Source organism: Mytilus trossulus, chromosome 6 (genome assembly GCF_036588685.1).
Source record: "Mytilus trossulus isolate FHL-02 chromosome 6, PNRI_Mtr1.1.1.hap1, whole genome shotgun sequence".
NCBI lineage: Eukaryota > Metazoa > Mollusca > Bivalvia > Mytilida > Mytilidae > Mytilus > Mytilus trossulus.
Genome location: NC_086378.1, coordinates 11,075,606 through 11,103,602, shown reverse-complemented (window position 1 = coordinate 11,103,602; position 27,997 = coordinate 11,075,606). Strand labels below are relative to the sequence as shown.

Sequence of the window (27,997 nt, the reverse complement as noted above, 5' to 3'; positions counted from 1 at the left end):
CAAAGGTTCCTGGTTCGATTCCCTTTTGGGATGAAAATTTCAGGAACTCAATTTTCTGCTCTCCCTAGACACCATTTGCGATTATGGTCTTGAGGAAACGATGATAGTCCGTCGGACGGGGACGATAAATGGCTGACCCGTGTTAAGAGAGAGCCACATCTCTTGCACGTTAAAGACACCCTTGTAGATTTCGAAAAAGAGTAGGCTAATATGCCGCTACAAGGCAGCACTCGCACCCGCAAAGTGGAGAGGGATTAATATAAGTTGCAAAACTTGTTTCCCAATCCACTATAAATAAATATGTTTAAACTAATTATGCATGCTCAAATTTAAAAACAACAAGAACAAAACAAACTCAACTTTTATTTGTCTAACCGGTACATGTTTCAAGACAATAACATTAAGAATTAATAATAATTTTGTCTGTACATTCTATATAAAGATTATAGATTGTCCGTGTGCAACCATTAGGAGCAAACCCTGAATAACTAATATCTGGAATATCTGATTAAGATGCTTATCAAAAATTGTACAGCATAGGCTTTGTACAACACATTTGATCGTATACCCATTATCCAGTTCAAAAGCATGCTTATAATTTTTCAAATTTTAACAAATATTACTAAATCTAGATCACATTGGGTATCAACAGTGCAATACGCATATTTAAAAACACTCAGTTAATTCATATACAGAAGAAAAAATAGTTCCGACGAAGTTTTATATTAATAGATTGTATAAATGCACAAATATATCTCATCTATTGTATACATATATAAATAAGCTATTTCCCAAATCGAAAAAAAAGTCATGCAAAATGTTTCAAATAGAAATATACAAGAAATATCTCAAAACAAAAGTAAATAACAAACAAAGAAAAAATATGTAAAAATAAAAACAAACAATCCTAAAATCTTTGGTCATATAGTGAGGTTCAACTCATTTAAATAGATTCTGTGTCCAAGCTTCACAGATCTGACAACACTCGATTTTACTACCCGTTTTAGAGATCTTTCATTATTCTATTGCTTTGGCTTAATGATACACACCTTCAAAAATGTGAAAGCTGAAATTTCATGGGTCTAAATATCACCAGAACAGATAGAACTGAGTGTTGTCAGATTCTAGTAAGTGAAGCTGAGACACAGGATTTGTACATTAATCGAACTGAATTTTTCACCTTATGAGATTCAATATCCAGAGAGTTGGTCAATACCTTAATAAAATACAATGTGTAATTTACCTAGCTGAACGAGATATTTAAATAGCTGCTAAAATATCAAATATCAAAACAGAAAACCGGAGATAAACATAAATTATTACAATTTAATATGTACAATACTTTAAAATACATTCTTGGCACAATGAATAGTAAACAAACATGTACCCTTTGACTTTAATTATTTACTTTATATACATTAAGATGCAATGAGGGGATATTATGAGCAAATCCAAATAAGTCAAGTAAAGCTATACAAATAAATCTCTTGAATTTGTCGGGTCATTCTATTTTTGAAAGTCATAAAAATCATATTTATAAATCTATATATAATGACTAGAATCCTGCTTCTGATGCTTCTTGATAAATGTCTCACAAAGGCAGTGCAAAATCAAATGCCAACCTGCCCTAGTAGTCACCTTTATATAGCTATCACTGCCAATTGAGGACATCTAAATTATTCTTTGAATTTAATTATTTGAAACAGCTGAATTTTTACTGCAAAGTTATTTTTATCATTTATGATAGGAACATGGACATGAATTACTGCATCATGATGGGGATATTCATAACACAAAATCGCAGCAAAATTTCTCAAAGGCTAATTCAGTCCATTTGTACTTATATCAATCATTGTAAATGCTGAATATTACAAAATGACTTTTATGAAATGATAGCAAAAGTGAGTTAGCTATAGACATTCAAGAATCACTGGTGTCAGTAACTTTAACTATTTAATTCAAAGAAATAATGAATATTCAAGCAAAATTTATCATAAGAAAATGTCCAAATATATGTATAATCAACAAGAATATACAAAAAAAATGTAATATCAGAGAACATTGTTAAAACTCCTTCCTATGTCATGAAAATTCAAAAATACTGTTAATTATAAAAGTTAGCTGCACTCTGCATCATGGTACCATACCAATCAAAGTGGTCCTTTGATTTAATATAACTCTATCACAGTATTATCACAGTCAAATATCAACGGGAAATATCGGCTTGGCTGTCACCATTGTAATGTAGGTCACAGAACTCTTTAATTCTTTCACAAGCTGTTTCAACTTTTTCTTTTGGTATAGTTAACACAATACGGAAAAAGTTTGGATACTGGAAACACTAGAAAATAAAATTGATCAAATTAGCAAGAATTCCCAATATTTTTAAAATTTTGAAAAAGATTATCTCCCCTTACCTAAGGTAAAGATTGTGTTTGCATCACATATATTTACTGAATTGACAATAGACCACTTTCGAGTTCATCTATCACTGGAAAAAACTCGTCAATTATACGCGCCTTTGTGACATCATTTACCAGATAGAGGGGCTCGCCTGTATCCCTGCATTATACATGTTCATCAAGCGTCTTAGTGATAGTCATGGTGCAGATAAACTAGAAATAAAGTTTGTTCAATAGGTACTTAATCACAATTCCCTAATGACAGCGTTGTAGATTGTCAATTAAGAGAATTTAATTTGCCAAATATTTCGTATAATATATCTTTATAATTTTTCAAAATTGAAACGAAAGTCACAACACACCTAAAAGCACGAGTGACGTTCACTGAAACCAAATTTTTTGACGGAAATGCATCGAACTGGAAAGTTGTCTATTCATTAGCAAATTTATACAAATCATTATGCTCTAAGCAACAGTATTGTGCAATTGAACAATAAGCCTTATAAGTGAGAAAATCTGAATAACAATTATAGGAAAAGTTATCATATTAGGTTTATTTGGTCCTACAAACTTTTAAAAAGTTAAGTATACATTTTTTCTAATGTTTATATATAACTTATTGCAACAGGAATTTGTATTCAATATAAAACATTTCACTATACAACAGCTGAATGTATATATATGCAGCCTTGTCCAATCAAAATGGAAACATTTAACAAAATGCCATAAGCAGTTGAATATCATATTCCCTGTATGTTAAAAAATCCTTCTTAAATCCCTATAATGAATTTGTCATAGGAAAATAATCTGAGAGCATAGTTTTTCCCAAAATAATCTCTTTATGTCAAAAGGTTGCCAACAGGACAAATATAAGTCTTGATTTTTCTTCAGTAAAAAAACACTTACTTTGGCTGGTAAACAGAACACACTTTGTTCAGAAACAAGCTTTTCTGTAAAATCCACATCATCTTTTATATTTTGAAAATTTTTGGTATCAATTCCAACCTGCAGCGGAAAATAAACAGAAATAAATACAAGAACAAGATCTATTGATAACGCTAAGACAAATAAATAAGTAACATGAGGTCAAAGTATAATACATAAACAATTAAATGATGTTTAAATGTAAAAGAATTAACCTCTAAATACAATCTGGAGAAAATAAAACTGTTCCCGACTCCTGATTAAAGGTTAAACCTAGTGTTTATTACTTGTTTATTACTTGTTTGTTTTCTGGTGTTTGAAGCCACTTTCATTGGCCTTAACTACATGTATATTATAGCAGCCATTTATTATTAGTGGAAGAAACCTAACATGGAAAATGATGTGTCTTATTTGAAATGTGTTTCATAACATTTGGTTGAGGCAAACTAAAATTCAAAAACAGAATCTAATTTTGGAGTTTACTGACAGATGGACAAGAGTTAATGCCCTTCACAATGATGTGGGCACACAAAACACACTTCCTTCACAACAATGTGTGGCATACAAAACACACTTCCTTCACTTATGTTGTGAAAGTATAATTTACACGATGTAACGTTATATTTATTCCCGTACTTTCACTTTCCCATTGTTGACGTCAACTTCCGCCAAGAATTGTTAATCTGGTTTTGAAGAGTGAAGTTACGTTGAAGAATAAGAAGATTGATATTTGACTTGATATATATTTTATAAAAGGTAAACAGCATACATTTTACACACTATAGTATTTTACTGATCTCCGCATCAGATTCTAAATATATACTTTGCCCTATTTATAGATCGTAGTTTCCCCTGTTAAATATAGCGCGATCGGCAATTCAAACACATTAACGTTGGTTGTTCATTTGTCATTATTAATTCGTGTATTCCTGTGTGAATAAACTGTGTTGTATATTTATTGTGTATTATAATAAAGTATTGTATTTTTACATGTTGTTTGCATATAAACGTAACTGCCGTATAAAGTTGTGGTAATTGTTTAATGAGACAAATATACTTGTTGTGAAGCCCATGTATGAATTTACCCGCTCAGACCCATTTGTTATATAAAGAAGTAAGTTCACAACAACTTACCATCATATACATAGCTCCCTGAGGTTTGACTGGTTTTAATCCAGGTATCTCTGATATAAGCTTGTAGAATAGTTTGGCATTATCTTCTATATATTCCAGGGTTTCTGCATAGAAACTCTTTGGAGTGTTTTTCAAGATATCTTTCAATGCAGACTGGACCAGGGAGTTTGGACCTAAAATTCTCTGTGACAACGAATTCAGTCCTTTTCTGATCTATCAAAATAAAAACATTAGATTTTTTCTGAAATTAACTTTCATTTATAATGATTGGAATTAAATTGAGGTTCTATGTTACTATTAGTAAGAATGAACCAAGTGTATTTTTTATTGTTTGAATTTTCATGTGTTTACAGGTCAAAGGTGAGTTATCTTATTGAATCATTTTTCCTGCACACAATTATCACAAATTATACATGATCAATGTATAAATAAATAAACACAACACAAACTGTAATGGGTTATTTCCAGTAGTTGTTAACAAATGTACTAGATTGAGATTGTCAGAGTTTTGAAAATCCATTTATTCAATGTTTTGTTTGAATTTTTTAAGTGACAGTTAGAGAACCATCTAAATGTTCTGAATCAAAGCTTTCATAATAAACTGTACACAACAGGTATTCAACACAACCGTAATAGAACCGAAATGTGATTTGCTCCAGTCTATTCTAGCATTGCTCTCTATTTATCTTGATTCTTGAATATTAAAGTATTGACAATTCTTTTTGGTCTTTGCGTTAATGCTGTTTTGATTCCTGAACTTAAATAAAGGTAATTTATCCAGTAAACTTAGTTGACTGTGAGTATTTTGTTCTGTGGTTTTACATCCTACTCTTAAAAGTTGAATGTTTAAAATAAATAATTTCTAACTATCACTACTTTCTGAAAAATATTTTTTCAACGTGAACATACCTCATTAAATGCGTTAGATCTATCGTGTACAACAATCCAACCCATCCTCCATCCTGGGACGAGAAATCTGTAACAGAAAATATAATAACATAAGTAGGATATTCATGTGCAGTTAAATTATCATTGTTGCTTACTCATATGAATCATAAAGTTAAGGCATGATGCCCAAATATTAAATTTGTGTTAAATTAAATCTAGATCATTAATTGAATGATAATATCCTACTGGACAAAATGATTTAATTTAAGGTCAAGTGATAAATAAAATGCAACAAAATTATGGCATTTTAAATCAAATCCATTTTCAAAGTTTAGAATTTAATAAATGCATGATTTTTTTAAATTTTCTTTCAACTTTTTTCTGAAACTTAAATGTGTGTAAAATGTAAATCAGTTATTTGCATGAAATCAAGGATAGAATGAAGACAGGAAACATGAGTATTTCCATACTACTTGTATGTAAAGGAAACTATCAGTCATCACCAGACATTCACATTTTATTTTTTATTTTTCATTAAATACATGTTTTAACATTCAGAATGATAGCAGTAAAATATAAACCAGAACAAAAACAACAATCCCAATATTAAGTCAGGTACAAGCAGTCTATGGCCTGACCGACTCTCTCACCTTAATATGACCTTCTAAATCACACACAGCTTCTGACTAAAATGTTAAAACTCCCCTTTAAATAAGAAGAAACAACAGTCAAGAATCTGCCTTATACTGGCAGGCAATAATACAATTTATTTAAACCATTTTCATTCATTTTTTCGATGTAGTTCAATCATCATGCATCATTTTTCTTGTATAATTACACCTTGTGTAAGAATCCTGGGTTTTGATTGGTTGATAGTCAGTGAATTTTTTACCAATTTACTATTATCCAATGAGTATCGATCATTTTTAAACACCACCAGGGTATTTGCCAAGAGGATATGCCTTTTTTACCCTCTCTGCCGTGGTATTTGCCAAAAAATACTCTATCCGACTGGACACTTGTAATGTCAAGCTCATTAATGCGTTTTGAACATTAACATTCGGTGTAATTAAACAGATATACCATGTTCTTAAGGGATATTTGCGAAAAATACCAGTCTTGAGAATGAATTTCCCTCGCCTTACGGCTTGTGAAATTTAACATTCTCGACTGGTATTTTTCGCAAATACCCCTCCTTAATATGATATATCTGTTTAAAATAAATCTGAATTGGACAATACCTCGAATATATTGTATATGTATTTTAAACCACACAAATATTTATTTTCTGAAAAATTTCAGGCAAAAAGTTGTTACTTTTCAGTAAACAGGTGCCAAAAATATTTCAGACTTATTCTAGTTAAAAGACTTTTTCTTTTTCAGAGTTCAAAAGCCCTAGTTTGTAGCTCATAGATTTTTTAATGAATATTTTTTTCAGTGATATTGTAGCAACTTTTTGTCTATTGACCTCTTGGGTCAAGATTTTTTTGGGTAATTTCTGATACTAAATCTGAAAATTTCATATGGCAAGTAAAATCCAAAGAACAATATAAAAATTTGTGTGGCGGTACTGTTACATGGTAACTGCTACATAAAGGGGTTAACCGTTATTGTATGGATTTTTATGGAAATTTTCAAGAAACTAGACCATGTTGAAACAGCATATAAAGATATAAAGATGTATCTAATAATGTTTCAGAATTGCTTTATTGGATTATATGATAATTTAGAAATGATCTGTGGTGTTTCTTGTTGATGTGTAGTTTGTATGATCAGTAGATGTGTAATGAGGTTATACTATGGTTATAGTATGTAAGGAACAATACCTTTAGTTACTTATATTTGCAAAAACAGTTATCAAAATAACTTGAAATTTTGACTGATTTCCAAAAAATTCTGAATTTGCACACTGATCATTTTGCCTGATGTACTGTGGGTTGCATTGAGTGTGTAAGTAAAGCTAATATCTTTGGTTACCTTGCTTGCTAGCTGAACTGTGAAGTCATTATTACATGTAGGTAAGGCAGCAACCATTTGATTTTTTTGGAGGGGCTATGGATTTTTTTTTCTCAACAAACTTTTGTTTTCACCTTTGGCGAAGAAGAATATTTTTTTGCGACAAGTCAAAAACATTTCTTTTCATTTAATATTAGCATTACATATAGTGGCAGCTGAGGGTGAAACAAACAAATTTTTTTCTCAGAGTCAAAAACAAATTATTTTTTTCTCCAAAATCTTGAAACAAACTTTTTTTTCCAAAAAAATCCATACCCCCCCCCCCCCCCAGAAAATCAAATGGTTGCTGCCTAAGGTATATTTCCCTCCTTTTCAATGTAGTCTAGTCCTACAGACAGATAGAGTGGTTACCTGTCGTTACCTGTCAGACTAGGCTACCTTTAATTAAAGGAGTTTACATAATCTAATAATGACTTCACGCTTCAGCTATCAAGCAAACTAACCAAAAATATTACCTTTACCTTTACACTCATAGCAAGCGGCTGTAAATATATTCATTATATTTATGATTAAATGCAATTAAATCTGGATGTTAAGCAACAATCAATCAATCAACAAGTATCCTTAGCTCTACAAAAGTTGACTTTATTTTTAACTCACCTTTTAGTAAGACCACTGCAGGATAAGATGGGCACTGTTTTTGATACAGATGCCATGGAATGGTACTTGTTCTCAGAAAATACCTATAAATAGATATACATCAATAAAAATGGGATATTTAGTAATTTTACGATTCATACAGCATTATACAAAATAATGTTGTGGACAAGCACCCCCTAAAATAAACCAATACCATTTTTAACATAAAAACATGAAAACAGGCTTGGGTAGTACCCTACCCAACCTCAAATCCAGAACTAATTACATGTACCTTTTTTTATATGTACTGTTAACAATTTCTTTCACATGTTTAAATTTCATGAGAAATATCAGCTTTAATTGCAAAATACTGTAGCATAAAATTTCAAATATCTTCTTAGCTTCTCCTTGATCTCATCTTTTAATATCGCCGTCACTCACTCAACTCTTTACAACTTTTCATGTAAAATATTTTTACATATTTTCAAATTCATGTAAAAAAAATTAATATGCAATCAAACAACATGAAAAAAATACTTCCTGTGACCAATTTACTTACAAAATGTTCATAGATATCATCAGCAATCATAGGTATTCTGTTTCTCTCTAGAACTTCTAAGATGTCCTCTATGTGTCGTCTGCTGTAGACAGAACCACATGGATTGGATGGACTGTTTACAATAACTGCTGCTGTATTCTCATCCATCTGAGATTCCATGTGTTTGAGGTCCACTTCCCATGACTTCTCAGGCTACAAGTAATAATGAATCATAAATTACAAGCTCAATGGAAACTGACTACAAAATACACTGCAGGGTTCAGAGATTTGATTAATCTCAAGATTGATTGATAAACTGTTTGGTGCTTAACTCCCCTTATTGTGCTTGTTCATGTGAATCAGTTTTTATTGGTGGAGGAAACCAGAGTTATTTATTTTCAGTTATGAATGCATTCTTTGATGGTGGTTCTAATAAACACATAATTGTATAGGTAAACAATTGCCATTGATCATTGTCCACATACTGTAAATCTAGAAATAATTGCAAGGTTATTATTTTCCAAAAATGCAACTGTGTGGTTATCCCAAAAATAAGAACTGACACCTGATACATATACCATAAGTGCATGCACATTTTCTGGAAATCGCAATATTTAATCTCGCATTTCTGTCCATTCTTTAAACTTCACAATAATAAATGCATGTGATAATTTATAAATTTACAGTATTCCTCTATACCTACCAATAGATCATAGAATCTGACTTCAATACCAAGAGATTCTCCAAGAGTTTTGTAGATTGAGAATCCGGGTCTAGGTATGAGAATATTCTGTCCACGACTAGCCAGAACTGTTATACACAAGTCTAAGGCACTGGAACAACCATTGGTCAGTATCACATCCTGAAAGAAAAATTATAGGACTTTTATCTATGGTAATAACTCTATACATCCACCAAAAGTAAGCAAAAATCTAAAATGAAAAAGAAATATTTTCTATTATTTAACATCTGTTGATTTTAAAACCCACTTTAGCATGTTTAGACAACTATATTTCAAACTAACTTTTATTATTTCTGAAATGCATTTGTCCACAGTCAATATGCTTCTCTTAGATACAAAGGCTATAATTGTATAATAGACATATATTTAGATGTGTAACTACCTTAGATGTAACAGGAGCATCATGGGTAGATGTGTACTTACCTTAGATGTAACATGAGCATCATGGGTAGATGTGTACTTACCTTAGATGTAACAGGTGCATCATGGGTAGATGTGTACTTACCTTAGATGTAACAGGTGCATCATGGGTAGATGTGTACTTACCTTAGATGTAACAGGTGCATCATGGGTAGATGTGTAGTCAGCTACCGCTTGTCTAGCTTCTTCATATCCTGTTTAAAAAATATACTAATACATTAGATTTCTTGTCAAATTTTTTGTAACTAAAAATAAACATGAAGTTCAATGTTGCTAGCATATTCTGATTTTTTTCTAATCCAAACTATGTTTTTTTTTACTGTATTTATGTCCCAGAGAAGGAAAACCTTAACAAAAACATGTTTACATCCTCCAACCTGATGAATACATTTGTGCTTTGAGAAATTCATCAGGGATTTTCAATTACAATGTAATGGCAAGTATGGAGAAAGATAGTCTACTTTTTTTTTAATGGAAACATGAAATTCTGCTGTAAAATTTGAAAGCTTCGATCATTCTTACATTTAGTGATTCAGTGTTGGTACTTTGCCACTTTATGTCTAAACCAGATGCTCCGCAGGGCGTAGCTTTATACGACCGCAGAGGTTGAACCCTGAACGGTTGGGGCAAGTATGGACACAACATTCAAGCTGGATTCCGCTCTAAATTTGGATTGTGATTAAATAGTTGACACAGCATAGGTTTCTGACACAGAATGAATGTATTCACATGAACTTAAAATTTTTGATTTCTCTTAGAGCAATTCACTATGCTGTTGAATATTAATCCTCTCAAAAAAATGTTTGAAGAAATTTTCTTTTTATTTATGAAATTTCAAATGAAAAAATTGAACCCAATTTTTTATTCACATCCCCCTTTCCCTTATTCCAAAACTAATTTCAATTAAAATATTCTAATGGAGTTTGCAACAATTACTACTCATTTAAATACATCATAAAATATTAAGATGTAAAAAAACTGCTTGTTATCACTGAATGGTAAAGATTATTTAAATTTATCAGTTGGTAGTAAAAAGTGAATATACATTGTATATTGTATATAACAAAGATTTAAGTTGATTCTGGACAAAGAAAGATAACTCCAATTAAAAAAAAATTCTTGCAGATATTTCTTGCTTACTATACTGGACAAAGAAAGATAACTCTTAATTAAAAAAAAAATTGCTATTTCACAATATTGTGAAATTAGATATTTCTTGCCATTGCGCAATACTGTGCAATTGAAAAGACTTGCTATTGCACAATACTTAATAAAATAATTTTAGATCCTGATTTGGACCAACTTGAAAACTGGGCCCATAATCAAAAATCTAAGTACATGTTTAGATTCAGCATATCAAAGAGGCCCAATAATTTAATTTTTGTTAAAATCAAACTTAGTTTAATTTTGGACGCTTTGCACTTTTATTTAGACCAATTTTAAAACTGGACCAAAAATTAAGAATCTACATACACAGTTAGATTTGGCATATCAAAGAACCCCAATTATTCAATTTTTGATGAAATCAAACAATGTTTAATTTTGGACCTCGATTTGGGCCAACTTGAAAACTGGGCCAATAATCAAAAATCTAAGTACATTTTTAGATTCAGCATATCAAAGAACCCCAAGGTTTCAATTTTTGTTAAAATCAAACTAAGTTTAATTTTGGACCCTTTGGACCTTCATATAGACCAATTTGAAAACCGGACAAAAAATTAAGAATCTACATACACAGTTAGATTCAGCATATTAAAGAACCCCAATTATTCAATTTTGATGAAATCAAACAAAGTTTAATTTTGGACCCTTTGGGCCCCTTTTTCCTTAACTGTTGGGACCAAAACTCCAAAAATCAATACCAACCTTCCTTTTGTAGTCATAAACCTTGTGTTTAAATTTCATAGATTTCTATTTACTTATACTAACGCTATGGTGCGAAAACCAAGAAAAATTCTTATTTGGGCCCCTTTTTCCTTAACTGTTGGGACCAAAACTCCAAAAATCAATACCAACCTTCCTTTTATAGTCATAAACCTTGTGTTTAAATTTCATAGATTTCTATTTACTTATACTAACGCTATGGTGCGAAAACCAAGAAAAATGCTTATTTGGGTCCCTTTTTGGCCCCTAATTCCTAAACTGTTGGGACCGAAACTCCCAAAATCAACACCAACCTTCCTTTTGTGGTCATAAACATTGTGTTTAAATTTCATTGATTTCTATTTACTTTAATTAAAGTTATTGTGCGAAAACCAAGAATAATGCTTATTTGGGCCCTTTTTTGGCCCCTAATTCCTAAACTGTTGAAACCAAAACTCCCAAAATCAATCCCAACCTTTCTTGTGTGGTCATAAACCTTGTGTCAAAATTTCATAGATTTCTATTAACTTAAACTAAAGTTATAGTGCGAAAACCAAGAAAATGCTTATTTGGGCCCTTTTTGGCCCCTAATTCCTAAAATGTTGGGATCAAAACTCCCAAAATCAATACCAGCCTTCCTTTTATAGTCATAAACCGTGTGTTAAAATTTCATAGATTTCTATTCACTTTTACTAAAGTTAGAGTGCGAAAACTAAAAGTATTCGGACGACGACGACAACGCCAACGTGATAGCAATATACGACGAAATTTTTTTCAAAATTTGCGGTCGTATAAAAAGATGAATAATTTATCTACCAATTTGTGACGGTGTGTATTTTAAAAGTTATTCTAAGCCAAATCATGACTTTGATTTTCAAAGATCTATATAGGATAAAATTGGATGGATGGACTCAAAAAACAATTTTGGAGTTTACACTAATAGATTATAAGTAATTTACCTATAGATGGGTTGTAACCGTTGTATTTGTGTGATCTAATTTTATCAATTACAGCCTCGTCTATTTCTTCTGGAATTGGCAAGTTTCCAAATACTGTAGGATCACCTGAAAGAAAAGTACTTTTGAATGATTCAATTCATGTTTCAGTGCTATATAGAAATGAATGGGAAAAATCAATGCTAATCAATATTATATTGGTTTCCTAAAAAAATACCTGCATTTTATCAGGTGGATAGTTATCTCATTGGCAATCATACTACATCTCCATTTTTTTTATAATAAAGGGAATAATTTCTTAAGATAAATAAAAAGACTACGCAATATTAATGCAACGCAAAGCACATCAAACAAATAAAAGAATGAGTTAACCACAAATATTACATAACATATTTAAACAACTGTTTTCCTGTACTTGCTTTGCATATAAAGTTTTGATGAAACTTGATATACTGGGTTTGAAATGTAAAAGTAAAGTTGTGTTTCAGATTTCAATACCAAACCACATTTTTAAATTACATGTAACTTTTACCAATGGATCAACTGTACTGTAACTGTTCCAGTAACTGTAGTTTGTACAGATTTTTCTTAAACAATGGAGATTTGTTGATAAATGAATTTCAAACATAGGGATGATTAAATAGAAAAAAGAAAAAAAATCTTTAATCATTATAAAATTTGAGTTGCACAACTTAAATATGTGCAGGGCTCACACTACTTCAGAATTATAGGGAGAAGTGACTTCTCTTTTTGAAACTGATAGGGAGAAGTGGTGAGATTTAAAAGAGAAGTGCTCATTCGCGCAGTGCGCTACAATGTTTGGATTTTACTTTAGTATAAACGGTCATTTGTAAATAATGTTCTTTTTATATTGTTCAATTCATATCTGAGTATACAATTAAAGAAACATTTCAAAAGTTGTTTACATTTTACTAAGGTTCTTGTGAGAAACTACCAACTAAATATCTAGCACTAAATTTTTTTTTTTTTTTTTTAAAGTTTAAGAAATTATAATATATCAATTACAATTTAATTAAAAACTTTTGGTGAAGTTTTAAGTAAATGTATCTGGGACTTTATGCTTGAATCATTTCAGGTACACTGTAATAGTGGCATGTTCTACAGTTTCTTTGTCCATATCGTAAACTTGGATGTGTATGATATGATGGCTTGTTTCAAAACAGAGTCATCACTATTTGAACACCTTGTGTTGGTCTTTTAGTGCATTAGGAGTTTTGTTCTATATAATTGTTTCACAAGTTTTTATTCCACAATTGCATCATAAGTTTTTATTCCACAATTGCAACATAAGTTTGTATTCCATAATTGCATAATTGGTTTTTATTCAACAATTTCATCATAAGTTTTTATTCTATGATTGCATCATATTAAAGTTTTCATTCCATAACTGGCAGAATCATATATAAGTAACTTTTTATATGACAATGACTAACATGTTACAAAATTTAAAGAGCAATTGTAAACCTACATGTAACTTATACTGGTACATGCATGCAGTAGATGTGTCAATTGTAGGTAAACAACGTGACATGTTTATGTCTGTCAGGTGTCTGCTTAAATGTTTAAATTGTCTGTGAATTTAAACTTTAAGGAATTGTTGGTTTTCAATGCTCTTCGACTTCATACTTTATTTGGCCGTCACTAATGAGTCTTTTGTAGACAAATGCACGTCTGGGGCAAATACAAAATTTCATTCCTAATTTCTATGAGTTTATTGTACAGTGTGATTTTTTAAAATAAAAACATAATTACCTATAGTGCGGTGACAGAAGTGTAAAAAGTCGTCTAGATCGCGAGTTTAATCTCCCCAAATAACACACGGCTAAAAATGGTCTTAACTTAAAGACAAATATGTCTTCTTAAGTTTTTGCCCTGTCGTCAGAATTTCGTACGGTCACATTTTTCTAAAAAGTCGTTTTAATGACTAGTAGTATATTGGAGAGTTTCAACCCCCCTTTTTCAAAATGAAAAATTGTGTATGTTTACTTACATTTAACTGAAATAGTTTTTCCTGAAGCTATTTTCATATATCTAAATATTCTATTTAGTATTTCATTTTCTTATACTCTATAAAATTTGCGAAGTTTAGACTGTTAAAAATTGAGGTATTTTTAATTGCAAATTCAGACACAAACTTTAGTTTCTTCTTCATAGTAGCAATAAAATTTATCCCATAATATTTTTAGCATATAGTATTTCATAAAACTAATCAGTGATAAAAATTTCGGTACCAAAATATGAAAAAAACCTTAAGAAATCAATGGAAAAAGAATGGAATAAAAAACTTCAATTTCAACACGGAACTTAATCACTTGCCTTCCGTCACATTTTGTGTATTAGTCAATAATTTGCTCTCAACTGATATATGATATTACTACCTTTTCGCTATTATATACACATATTTGCACTGATATATGCTATTTTCTTTGTTTGTATGTGTTTATTCTATGTTTTTTTGTTATAAAACATTAAATATACTTTGTCAGAAAAATGTAATTGTAAAATCAAAATAATTGACTGATAGTTTAAGTAAATATTCCGTGATATGTCAAGTCCGTTGCAACTTGCTCCATTAAGTCCAAAGAAAAGACAAAAGTTGTTAAATTTTATGCAGTGCTTAATATGCAAAGAAAAGAAAAAATGGACTGAAATTTTGATTCAATTTCCCAGTATAGGAAAGTCGATTTTTGTATCTGCATTGAATAAAAGATTAGATGAGGTGAACATCAAACTGTTTCATGCGAAAGCTGTTAATTTACAGAACTCTGTGCAGGCTGTGTATCATTGTTCATGCTACAAAAGTTACACAAGTAAACATATTTGTCCCCCCGTTTAGAGCGAGGAAGCTTCTAATCTGATATTTAATGACGACATACAATTATCGGACTGTTGTCCCTCAGTTTCGGGTATGTGTACGCGTTCTAGGATGCAGTCGTTCAACTGGAGCGCTTGTATATTTTGTTGCAACAAAACATTTTAGAAAGATAAAAAAAACCTACTCAAGTTTGAATCAGATGAGCGTATTAAGAATGTTTTAACCTTGTCAGATAAAGTTAAAGTTGAAATAGTTTCCCGTCCATCTTTTAAACTTCAAGCACTCTGCCATTTTGGTTGCATTTCAAATTATTTGCTAAAAACGAAAAAAAAGCAGATATCTCAGATCACGATACTGCTTTTACTAATTTTATTTTGGCAATTGATAACGATGTAATGGTCATTCCTCATGACACCGTTACTAGATAAATATACTACTTAATAGTAGATCTTTTCTTCCAGCTGATTCTTATTTAAAATATTCTACTTGAAATGCACTCTAAACTCATTGATTTCTATAGAAATTCAGTTGTCAAACAACTTCAACAAGTTCAAGGCAAATATAACAATATTTTGTAGCAAAATAACTATTTGAGATGCCATATCAGCTGTTAGTCGATTGAAAACTGAACTTAAAATTTTAATGGCAAATGTCATAGACACAACTAACGGACAGATATGTCATTCCGCTGCAAGTATACAATAGAAAAGACATCTCTACACACTCTACAGATGTATACCCAACTTCGGAAGAATTGTCTCTTTCTTCTTCAATTCAGTCAATGCCTTCGTCTTTATTGCAATGCATTTTATGGTAACTAGATGAAACTGCATAGCCAAGACTATTCTCAGGAAATGGCATCACAGAAATTGCGTAATTGCTTAAGCAATTGTTGCGTCAACCGTTTGTGTGACCTATTTTTTTACTCTTTTTCATTAAGGATTGGCTTTACAAATGTACCATGATTTTGGTACGAAACACCTTGTTGAAATATTGAATGCCAATGGATTTTATGCTTCTTAAAGTAGAGTGCGACGCTAATCTGATGTGTTGCCAACCATGAAATTGAGCGAAATCAAGATAGTGTGTACGTCTCATGCATAATATTTCCCCATCATCTTTGCAGACAAGCATATGGATGTCATCTTAACCCCATTTTAGATCTCTGTGAAATCTTCAAAGTTGGATGAATTGAAAGGGATGGTTTGAAGCTGGTATTACTTTGGGAACAAATGTCTTCGGACTTCCTACAATACCTTGTCTGTACTTGTAAAGAAAAACTCAAAATAACGTGTTTGCTTTGAGCAGAACCTTTCATGTGCATACCTGTGGCCATGAGTGAAATGTATAGAAATATTAAAAACATGTCTTGTGACGGTTGGTTAAAATGAAGATGATGGAGATAACAGTTGATTAGGTACAGAGCTTGTTGAACTGATACACCAGGTCCCACCCCCCGGGTTTGGGGGCTGTTGGCATGCCCTTAAAAAAGTCAAACCCCGCCACATTCTGTTTGTGTCTGTTTCAAGTCACGAGACGGTAATTCAGTGTTTGTTGTATGTTTCTATATACTATATTTTTTTGTTTCCTATTCATTTAGTACATTAATCAGGTCGAGAGATTTTTCGTTTGCTTTACAATATCCATTTCGTGAATTGAAGACTATGCAGTATAAATTTTACTCATTGTTGAAGCCCGTACGGGACGTATTGGTAATTTATGTCTCATTTGGAGGGTTGCCTCATTTGCAATCATATCACATCTTCTTTTTCTTATATGGAATACTTTTGAAGTTTGTGGTACGTTGCAAGGGAAAAAAGGGGGGATATAGGTACAAAACTTATAATGTAATAGATATTAACCAGAGTAAAATACGCAACAACAGATAATACTATATGGAAGCAGTAATAATTGTGAAAAAAACGCAAAAGCAACGAATAGTCTATAATAAAACCTGAAGTATCCGCTATTCAATGTGAGGTCATATTTGACTGTAGTGTTCTATTGCTTTGATTTGATACCTCACCCAATATGATAGTTTAAAAAATAATTTTAAAGTATTGTCCTGCATGACACTTGATTTTTACCTGAAATTGAAATTTTTTAAAAGGTTAAGGTGCTCTAAACATTAATAGGTTGAAAACTTTATTTTTGAAGTTTTGTTTATAAAACGTCGTTTAAGGATTTTTTGGATAAAATAAATCTTAATGATTAATGTTTATGTATAATAACAAACATTAATAAAACCAAAACAGTATCGTTTGTATTTACGTAGAGTTTAGAAATAGAAAAAAATGTCAAAATTGAAACCCTCCCAAATTTTCACAGATTTTCACATATGACCTTTGACCTCAATTTAATAAAATTGTGACCATACCAAGTCCTGACGACAGGCATATTATTATAGTACACGATTTCCTCTTTCCAATGATATATAATATAGGTGTGTGTTCGGTGGGGAGATTAAATTCAAAAAAATCTACCTTCAGTCACCGCACTACTATAGATAATGCGCATGCTATAAAAACATTATTACCTATTGATAAGGCTATCATAATTACCTATAGATAAGGCTATCATTGGTTTCTTGGGATTGGGGGTAATTTTCATTCCGTCCACAATACTCCTGATTGGATTAAATGTGTCCCTTGCCATTTCTGACATTGGTACTGCATGCCAAGTCTTCATACGTTTTACTTGAGGTTCCATTCTTTTTACTGAGATTATTAAATTCTGAAATGAAAAAGTGATTGCTGTAAATAGACAGAATCCCAAGTGAATACATGGTTTCCCAATGAACAAGTATTAAATGTTATAATTTATCTCATTTTCCCCTTGTGCATTGTACATAAGGGAACATACATTTCTTAAAACCAAAATAAGAACACATTTTCTATTGACCTTTGGATTATCTTGCTGATTAATCACAACATGAAACACTTATGTCCAACAGTCTGAACATTTTACAATCATTCTTCTATGCAAATTATCTGAAGGGACAGGGGATGACCGTAAAATAATGAAAATAGTTGTATATTTACAAACCGCTGTTTGTCTGAAGGAGAAAAAAATCAATGTCAGACTGACTCGCTTCAAAGATTTAATGTTGTTTTTTATTTTAAGTTCATTCAACTCATATTCATTCTAATACTACATTTGTGTACAAAGGCCATGTCATGTTTCCTATATATTACTATTATTTATTTATGTAGATTTATTTCTAGCTGTTTTCATGTGCATAAAATATGAACATGCAGTCATTTGATGGAGTTGCTAATTCACTGTCTGATACACATGAAATATTGCTGTATATCTCCTTTTCTTGAATTGTCGGAAAAAATAAAATAAAATTTAAAAGTGTCAATAAGCTTGACCTTTGCAGAAATATTGAAAAAAAAAGTTAAAATGTAAAAAAAATCTCCATAAAATCTGCCAAGATGGTCCTTTTGTTCTCTATGTGCTTGAATTGGATTTAAACCTAAAATCTTTTTCCCACCATTGATTTCAATTGATCACCATGCATAACATAATCATTTTCAAGGAATATTGTGACGTCAGAGCTGCTAGTTACAATTTATTTATGTTTGAAAATGATTTTTCATAAATTGATTATCTAAGAAATTAGATTTAAACAAATATTTGAGTCAAACTTCATACACAAATTATGGCTATACAAAAACTCAAAACTTAGTTGTAAAGTTACCAAATGACATGGGAAAAAACAATGACTTACAAGCTATATGATATAAAGGGGAAATAACTCTTAAATTCTGTTGTGGAAGACTTTCACAATTTCAACCTTATATTAAAAGTTTTTAAACTTAAATAATAAAAGGGTAAACCGTTTCTTCAAGAGAACCTCTAAGACTGTTATTATATTAGTACATTTAGTGTTTAACTATTTACGGACTTACAAAGTCATTTTTAGTGGAAATGACTCTCCAAATTGATATCCAAAACTGAACACTGGTCAAAATACTTATTTTATGAGAGTTATTACCATCAAAAATGTTGAAATTGTAAAATTTGGATTCAACTTTATGGAATATTCAAAAATCTTTTTATCATGTATAATTTTGAGAACTTATTAGTATATTTACCCAATCTGAAAATTAATATAAATAGCATTTAAATTATTTTGTTCATGTGTCCAAATATTCAATTATTTTTCTCACATGAAACAACTGTACTGATCACAGTAGATATAAACACAAAGCACATGGAATCGTATGTTTAGTAAATGTACTAAATAAATAAGTCTTGCCAAGATTTTAGGACATCATTATTAACCATGTCATTCATGTAAATGTCCTTTACATCTGAATAAGTAAAGTAATAAATAGCTTCATGTGACGTTTGACCAACTTTATAAGTTGAATTTGAAAGAACGTATTCCATGATACATGTAACTGAGAAATAAACTTTAAGACAACCATTGAAAAAAATATCCAGTTATTTTATGTTATTCAATATTGAAAATAAATCTTTTTTTTTTCAATTTTAGGTAAAAAAATGTTTGTCCTGAGAAAATAGCAACCAATTCACTTTTTTTCCTATATTGTGACAGTCTAGTTTAAATTCTTTATTTGCAAACAAACAAATACCAATTTTGGTTATAGCAAATGAATAGACAAAACAAACATAATAAAAACGTGACAATATTATAATAGATATGATAAAAACAGTTAGGCCATAGTTATTATATTTTTAGTTTTACGAATTTTTTTGACAAAACCAATGGGTAGGAGGACGAAAAAAAAAAAAAAAAAAATGCTGCTGCTGATTTTTTTTAATACCAACCGTCAATATCAAATTTTTTTTTTATTTATTTCACCAGGAGATTTTCTACTATTTTTTTTCTTGACAAGGTTTGAATTGAAAATCAATGTGCAACAACTTACTAAATCACCAAGAGCATAAATTTAGATTCTTTCATGCAGTTATGAACTAAAATTTATTTTTTTTTGCATGAAAAACACTGGGTCGGAGGAGAAAAAAAATAATAAAAATCAACATTTTTAATTTTATTTTTTTTCCTATTTGGCAAAAATTAGGGTAGGAGGGTTCGTAAAAATAAAAATAAAAAAACTACGGCCTTATTGGTCTCCTTTCCTCAGTTCTAATGACTCTTTAATAAAAGAAACAACTGCTTTTACATCATTTGGTGTTGATGGATTTAGTATAATCACAAGTTTATCAGTAAAATTAAGTGTATTAAAATTTAAGGATTTTGGATTTTGGTTGCACTGCATATATACATGTATGGAAAATACAGGCATGACCATTAACAAGTCATACATTTTAAGGCTTATTGGATAGAAGCAGTGCATATTATTGTATACAATCTACAAAATGACATAATCTTTATTAAAACTTAGATCCTTTTCTGTTTTTGTTTTATTTAGCAGGCATACAGAGTATGTTTTGTTCAAGTAGTGAAGAAGTAAAAATATAATTGCAAAAACTTCATTCTTGATGACAAGCAGTTCATGATATACAAAATAATGGTTCAGGTCAGTTGTATGGTGTGAATAGGATATGACAGATCAACTTTATCTTATTTGGTCATAATGCACACATCTCATAAAAATAAACAGGATGTACAAAATCTATATATATATATGCAAAATATGAAATCTTTTTTTGTCAATAAAAAAGAAGTTATAGATTTTTTTCACTAATCGACAAGTTGACAAGAAAAATAAACAGACTGAATATATAAGTAAATGCTTATTCTTATAAACATATGAGTATAAGGATTTCTAGGTTAAAAATAATTTCAAAAAGTTCTCAAGGTTAAATTTAATTTTCTCTCTCTTTTCCTCAATTTTCTTTATATTCCCCAATTGTTTTTCTGTTATCTAATGTATTTTTGTCAGCAAAATTTCAAATAAATTGGGAGGAAAACAAAAAAACCTACCTGTAATGTCAATATGTCCTTAAACTGTTCCACTTATTACTTGTCCTTATTATTATACAGGTAACCAGTGGAGGGTATTTAATGTTATGTTTATTACAATTGGTCATCAGTGAAAAAATCAATAACCAACAATAGGGTGTTAAATGCCAATTGTTTACATGTATGTAATATATATGATGACTGCCAGAAGGTCATTAGGTCAGATATATATTAATAATCCTAACATTAAATGTCCTTACTTGTTTTTAATGCCTAATTTAGCCACTTGATGTCCTCCCACTTAAATCAGGTAAATGGTACCAAAATTAATGTTTACATGTATTGAAAACCCTCTTCTAAGTTTGAATACAATCCAGTAACCCCTTCATGTCTGCTTAGGACATTTACCAAATAACGAAAAAAAAAATGTGAAGAAAATGAAGAGAAAAAGACTAAAGTTTTTAAAAGACTTTACACATTTACCAATCCATTCTTTAGAATCGAATGAAACATATATAATACATGACCAGTGGCGGATCCAGAAAATTTCATAATTGGGGGCCCACTGACTGCCTCAGTCATGCTCCAGTGATTCCCTACATTATCAACCAATTTTTCCCTAGAAATGGGGAGCCCAGGCCTCCCTGGACCCCCTTAAATCCATCTCTGATGAAATAATGTTATCATAAAGCCTTTGTCATCTACTACACAAACCTTGATTAGCTCTGTCAGTTTTTCAGATCTACAAAGGTGTTGTCTTTAAATTACAGGGAAAATGGGGCTTTTGATAACAAAAGCCAACATGGTCCTTGGTTAGCTTGCTTCTTATATTATAAACTAAATTGTCATATTGATAAATCCTGTTTAAGATTTTCTTACCGTACTAGTCTAATTCAGAAACAAAGTTCCCTCAAGAACCACCAGGGGGGGGGGGAGATTTCCAGAACTCTGCAGAAATAGCTAAATGCAATCTACATGTCATGAAACCAAAAGCTGAATTGTATAACATTGTAAAGCTACAATGTATGCACTTCACTTCACCTATGGTCAGATTTATATTTGTTTTGAAAAACAAATTACATTGATTGCATCATACATGTCAATAAAATATGTATGTCAACAACTTGTAAAATATATATGCTATGCTAGCATACCAATGAAATGATCTATAGGAATATCTTCTCATTATAGTATACCATCTGGTACATATTATTTGTATATACATTGGTTTCATTTATTTGAGAAAATGGAACAGCAGTTACTGACATCTTCCAATATAAATAATAAGCATGTTTGACCTTATTATAGGAGTTACTGTCCATAATGACAATTTCAAAAGAATATTCTTTTGAAATTGTCATTATGGACAGTAACTCCTATAATAAGGTCAAACAAATTATTCATATTAACTTATAAGGGTATACAGTATTTGTGTTTACAATCTCATCTTGATGCTCAGGTTTGCTGTTTACAGTTTCTTTCTATTTTTCATAGTTCTCAAGACATTTACCATATACAATGTAAGACAAACCATGGGTACAAAAAATGTACATTTAAAACTTGTTCTGTATCCGTGGGGGACTTTTATATATAATGGACACAAACAAATATGAATAAAATAGATTTAGTTGTTATATTTTACTCTCAATATAAAATTACGTCTGCCACCAGCAGTAACAAGAAAAAGAGCAAGTTAATATCAGTCTGGATACGGAATAACCCTTTCCGATTCCGGAATGATACAGATACCATACTGTGAACTAGAAACCATTATTTATTAAGAAAATATGTATATAACACTTGATTGACAAATTCACTCATGCTGAATTTCTTTATATCTTACAGTGTTTTTGCTGTCCTTTATGCAGTTTCTCTCCGGTCTCTAAAAACACCGCAAAGGACCTCCTTTGTGCACAAAGGAGCACTAAGGACCACAAAGAAATTTGATAAGAGCACAAAGGACCCGAAATTCCCTTTAAAGCATAAAATTATTATAATTACTGAAGAAAAATGTAAAAAAAGTAAATTAATTTCAATAAAAATTGCGATTTTTATAATGTACGATTTGGTGTTGTCACCGGTATCGGTTTGCAACCGACATCATATCAGGGCTATGCGATAAACCAGTTATAATATTATATAAACAGAGAGTATATGTCTCTGATTTTAATGATAAAAACGTCAATTAGTATGTTTAAAATTTTTTGTTGTAATAAAGAGACTTTACCAAAACTACGAAAATTATGTAAGTATTAGCGAGCACAAATGACCACAAAGTAGTTTGATAAGTGCACAAAGGAACTGAAATTATTTATGAAATGGGGGAAGTGATTTCCAACGAAATAATATTGATTTTTTCACAAATAAAAACCCGTCTCGAGTTAAATTGGTATTAAAGTTGAAGATTTACGAACCGTGTTCTGTAATCGGTATATACGGATGTATTGAAAAATATTGAGAAAACACAAACATATGATGTAAATACAGACTGGACATGAAATCGAAAATAAATAAATAAAGCAAACACTGTTTGTCAAGATTTATATCCATTTGAAAATTTAAAGATCTTGCGACAAGTTTAGGATATCTTTACTTAGACCTTCATAAGACAGTTTCAAGTAAGGTCTGAAATATGTCCGAGGAGGTAAACGGACAGAAAGTCACAAATTTGATAGGACAAAAAGTCAAATATTTTTTTGATAATTGTTAAATATATTTTGAAATATTTTTATATTTTTTAACATATATTCATTTCTAAGTTTAGAAGCTCATTAACCTTGATAAATGAAAATGTATTAATTTTTTAATCATGCAGAGGATATATATTTATTGGCAAAATGAAGCCATTTAAGCCTCGTTGATATTTTGTTTTCGTTACAATTATTTAATAATTATTGATATCTATTGAATAAATGTTTATAACAAAGTTGCTTCATAAATAAAACTTCAAGAAAAATACATTTTTTTTTCAAAAGAAGTGTTTTCGTGTTCAAAGTTTAAGAAAACTAACCTCAAAACTGAATTGTGATTTTTTTCTGTTACTTTCTGTCCGTAACTGTTTTGTACAGAATAAAATTTGATAAAACAGTGTGTATTGAAATTTCTGAAAAAAATACGAATTGAAAAAATCAACCCAATTTTCCTACCTTCAGAAAAAAATCACATACTGTCCCCTTTGTGGCTTAGAAATGTTTTCTTTAAAGTAATTTGAGACTCACCAAGTAAGAAAATTTCGGTACATACTTTGTTTTTGTGTAGAATAAGTTGTTATAAAACAAAGTGTGTATTGAAATTAATTTCATTAAATACGAATTGACAATTCCAAATTAATTACTTACCTTAAGAATAATGGTCATACCGTTTCTTTTGTGCCTTTAGACAAGTTTTCGTCATAGCAATAAATATTACCATACATAAAAAAAAACAAGCTGTTGATGAAACATGAGACCAGCTGAGAAAAAAAACAGCAAAGCATCGATATCCTTACATGATTTTCGTAGTTTTAATAAAGTCTCTTGTCGTAAAAAAAATTTATAACAACAAAATAATTGAGGTTTTTATCAGTTATGTCATATTATCACTATTTAAAAATTCACATACGCGAGCTGTCACATAGCCCGGATATAAATTCGGTTCCAAACCGATACCGGTGACAACACCAAATCGTAAATTATAAAAATCGCAATTTTTATTGAAATTAATTATTTTTTTCACATTTTTCTTCAGGAATTATTGTAATTTTATTCTTTAAAGGGAATTTCAGGTCCTTTGTGCCCTTAACAAACTTCTTTGGGGTCCTTAGTGCTCCTTTGTGCTCCTTTGTGCACAAAGGAGGTCCTTTGCGGTGTTTTTAGAGACCCGTTTCTCTCTCTGTAGTTTTTCAAGATGACAAAAAAACAATTATCTTGAAAATGTCATTCAAGGACAGAAACTCCTTTAAAAAGTTGACTGATGATTTTTAAGCAAGTTGACTGATTTCTAGATTTATTGTACTAGTCTAGCTAGCAGTTTTTTCTCCATAAACATGTGCATGATATTTACAACAAGCAAGACTGGCAGATTTTTGTAATGCTTTAATATATGGCAGCCTGAAATCCATTGCAGAAGAATCTAGGTGAAGGCCCTCATGGGGTTTTTGATTATGTGATTACTTGGCCGTTTTTTTAATGATTATTTGATTATTAAGCCAAATATTTCATGACTATTTGATTACCTAGGACTGTATTTTTAGTTTATGATTATTTGATTACTAAAGATAAGCAAATATTTAATGATTACAGGGTTGGCAAAAACCCGGGTTTTATGAGTATTGCCCAGCCCAGAGGGAAAAACTGGGAAAACCCGGGTTTTACTGGGTTTTAGTGGGCAATACTGGGTAATATAAAATACTTGTCTTAATTTTAAAGAGGATTCAGTGATAAACACAAATGTAATACATTTAATAAGATATTTATACCCTATTTTGTTTGTCTAAATTGTCAAACTGTAAATATAAAGCAAAATTATTTTTTTTCATATAAGTATAATTCCTATTAAGAATTAACAATTACTTGTAAGAAAAATTACATTTAAATAATGTCACTAATTAATTAGTAATTATTCAGATTAGAACACAGACTTGTTTATGTAACAATAATCAGCCCTTACAATTCTATAAGTTTTATTGGCATGACCCCTTAGGGTGTTTATTTAGCAATATGACTATGACAAATAAAATTAACAAGTCACTTAAGCACTGTAATAAAATGCATGTTTCAAGGTTTGGATTAATAAAACAATGCTTGGTCATTAAAAAGGTGTCTTTAGATGTACAAATCTTCTGTTCTGCCTACATGTAGAATTTAAAGAGAAGAATTTCAACCTTCTAGAAATGACTGCCAATGGTTATCTGTATAAAAAGTACATATTTAGCTATTATACAATTATTATTACTATGAAACTGTACCAAGTCTTTACTATTTAGTGTTAAAATAAGCATAGAAAATCATATTGCCCAGTATTGCCCACTATAACCATTTTCTGGGAGTATTGCCCAGCCCGGGAATTCCCGGGCGGGTAATACTTTGCCAACCCTGAATGATTATGTGATTATATTGGCAAAAAAATGGTGATTATGTGATTACTAGGACCCCCCCATGAGGGGCCTCCTAGGTGGCTTTGTCAATTATCAGCCATGGACTTTTAAAATTAAACAGTGTTAAATTATGAATTTTAAAAAATCTTTCAATTATAAAAACTTTTTTTTATTTTATTATTCCTATAAAATGTAAAGCTGTCATTCTCAGTTATAAAAAAAAAAACTTACATTCTCAAAATAACTTTAATTTTTCACATTTTCAATTTTTGCATTACCATTTCTCCACAAAAACAAAATGGAGTATACAATGAGGTTGATTAAGGGAAACATAGAAACACATGAAATAATAGTAACAAAAACATAGCATAAAAAAAAAATCATTGAAAACAAAGCATGAGAAATAAAATCGTAAAAACTAAGGAAAAAAGGATTTAGAAATTATAACTAAGCCGTTCTTCATGTTCTTAGAGATCATGCAGTCATTATTATTTAACATGAATAACCTGCTGCCACCTTTAAGCGTCTGCTAGTTGCATCTGATTTGAAAAATATTATTTATAGTTATTGGATGGAGTTCAATACATATACCTTTCATATACAGCAAAATTGCAAAGAAGAATTGTAACACTAATGTATATTCTATAAGTATCATTAGCTTACACAAGTTTCAGATGGTATTATAACACTGACTTTGGATTAGTCCAGGTTTACATTTCTTATCAAATGTGGGACAAGCACAATAAAGAGCACCGACACAAAACACAGAGAATTAGTAAGGGGAAACATAAAGCACGCACAGTGAACCAAACAAGAGAAAACAAGAAATAAATCGTCAATACACCTGAAATAAAAAGGTGGAAAACATTGCATGAAAATAACCCTTTACCTCCCTCTACAATGTATTCTGTTTTGTTGTGATTTTGTTGAATTTTAAGGTGAATTTAAAAGTGGTTTTTTTTTTCTACAAAGAAAAAAGTTTGAAAAATAATGAGAGTGCCATCTAGATAAAGTCAAACTTTTTATAAATCTGTTATCAAATGTAATTACAACTAATTTTTGGTAGTACAGGTATTGTTAAATAGTCACGGAATAGAGTTGAATTTCATAACTTACAGAAATAAAAATCTTACATAAAAATGGAACTACATAATTAAACAAACAGTAAGACTAAGCCTGCACCAAATAAACTGTTTCGTCAGATATGCCATCATATTATGGTTACTTTAATTAGCTATATGGTAGTCAGATTTTTAATAAGCTCATCATAAAAAGATTTAAAATATATGATCCACACTTACCAATACTTTTAAGTCTTGTTGTCTGTGAACTATTCTGTTTAGTTTTGCTTGTAAGTTATTTGTGTAGTTTTTGTAGACGTAGATGACTTTACCTTGACCTTCTTCGTTGTAAACAAAGTATGATTGGATTAAAAAGTGGGCAGGTATCTCCTGGTACCTTCTAATCTGAATTTAGCACAGATCTAACGAAGCGAAGCAAAACAAGTACAAGAAACCAGTTACTAAAACTTCCTTCACGTGGACCATTTCAAAATATCCGGGGGCTTTTTCAAAATGTTCAAACAACCGGATTTTTTTAAAAATTAAAATTGATTGATAACCGACTGAAAATTTCCCTTTTTTCAGCTTTTCCAGAAGTATTTTTTCCGTCTTATGTTAATAATACTATTGAAGTTTGGCATATTTTAAAACTTGATGTTTTCATA

General features: G+C 30.5%; 1 protein-coding gene across 2 annotated transcripts; it reads right to left on the bottom strand.

Annotated features, from left to right (window-relative positions):
• Positions 1–350: 350 nt before the first annotated feature.
• On the bottom strand, positions 351–27,712 carry LOC134720790 (tyrosine aminotransferase-like). 2 transcript variants are annotated; one of them, XM_063583297.1, is made up of 11 exons: positions 27,573–27,712; positions 17,860–18,031; positions 12,466–12,570; positions 9,770–9,837; positions 9,185–9,343; positions 8,503–8,694; positions 7,965–8,047; positions 5,370–5,436; positions 4,461–4,673; positions 3,309–3,407; positions 351–2,341 (listed from the first exon to the last, which is right to left on the bottom strand). In XM_063583297.1, the coding sequence occupies exons 2-11, from the start codon at positions 18,005–18,007 to the stop codon at positions 2,207–2,209; spliced, it is 1,269 nt and encodes a 422-aa protein (XP_063439367.1). In that variant the 5' UTR covers positions 18,008–18,031; positions 27,573–27,712; the 3' UTR covers positions 351–2,206. The 2 variants fall into 2 exon arrangements, with proteins under 2 accessions (XP_063439367.1, XP_063439368.1); XM_063583298.1 differs by lacking the exon at positions 27,573–27,712 and adding an exon at positions 21,219–21,352.
• Between the last annotated feature and the right edge of the window lie 285 nt (positions 27,713–27,997).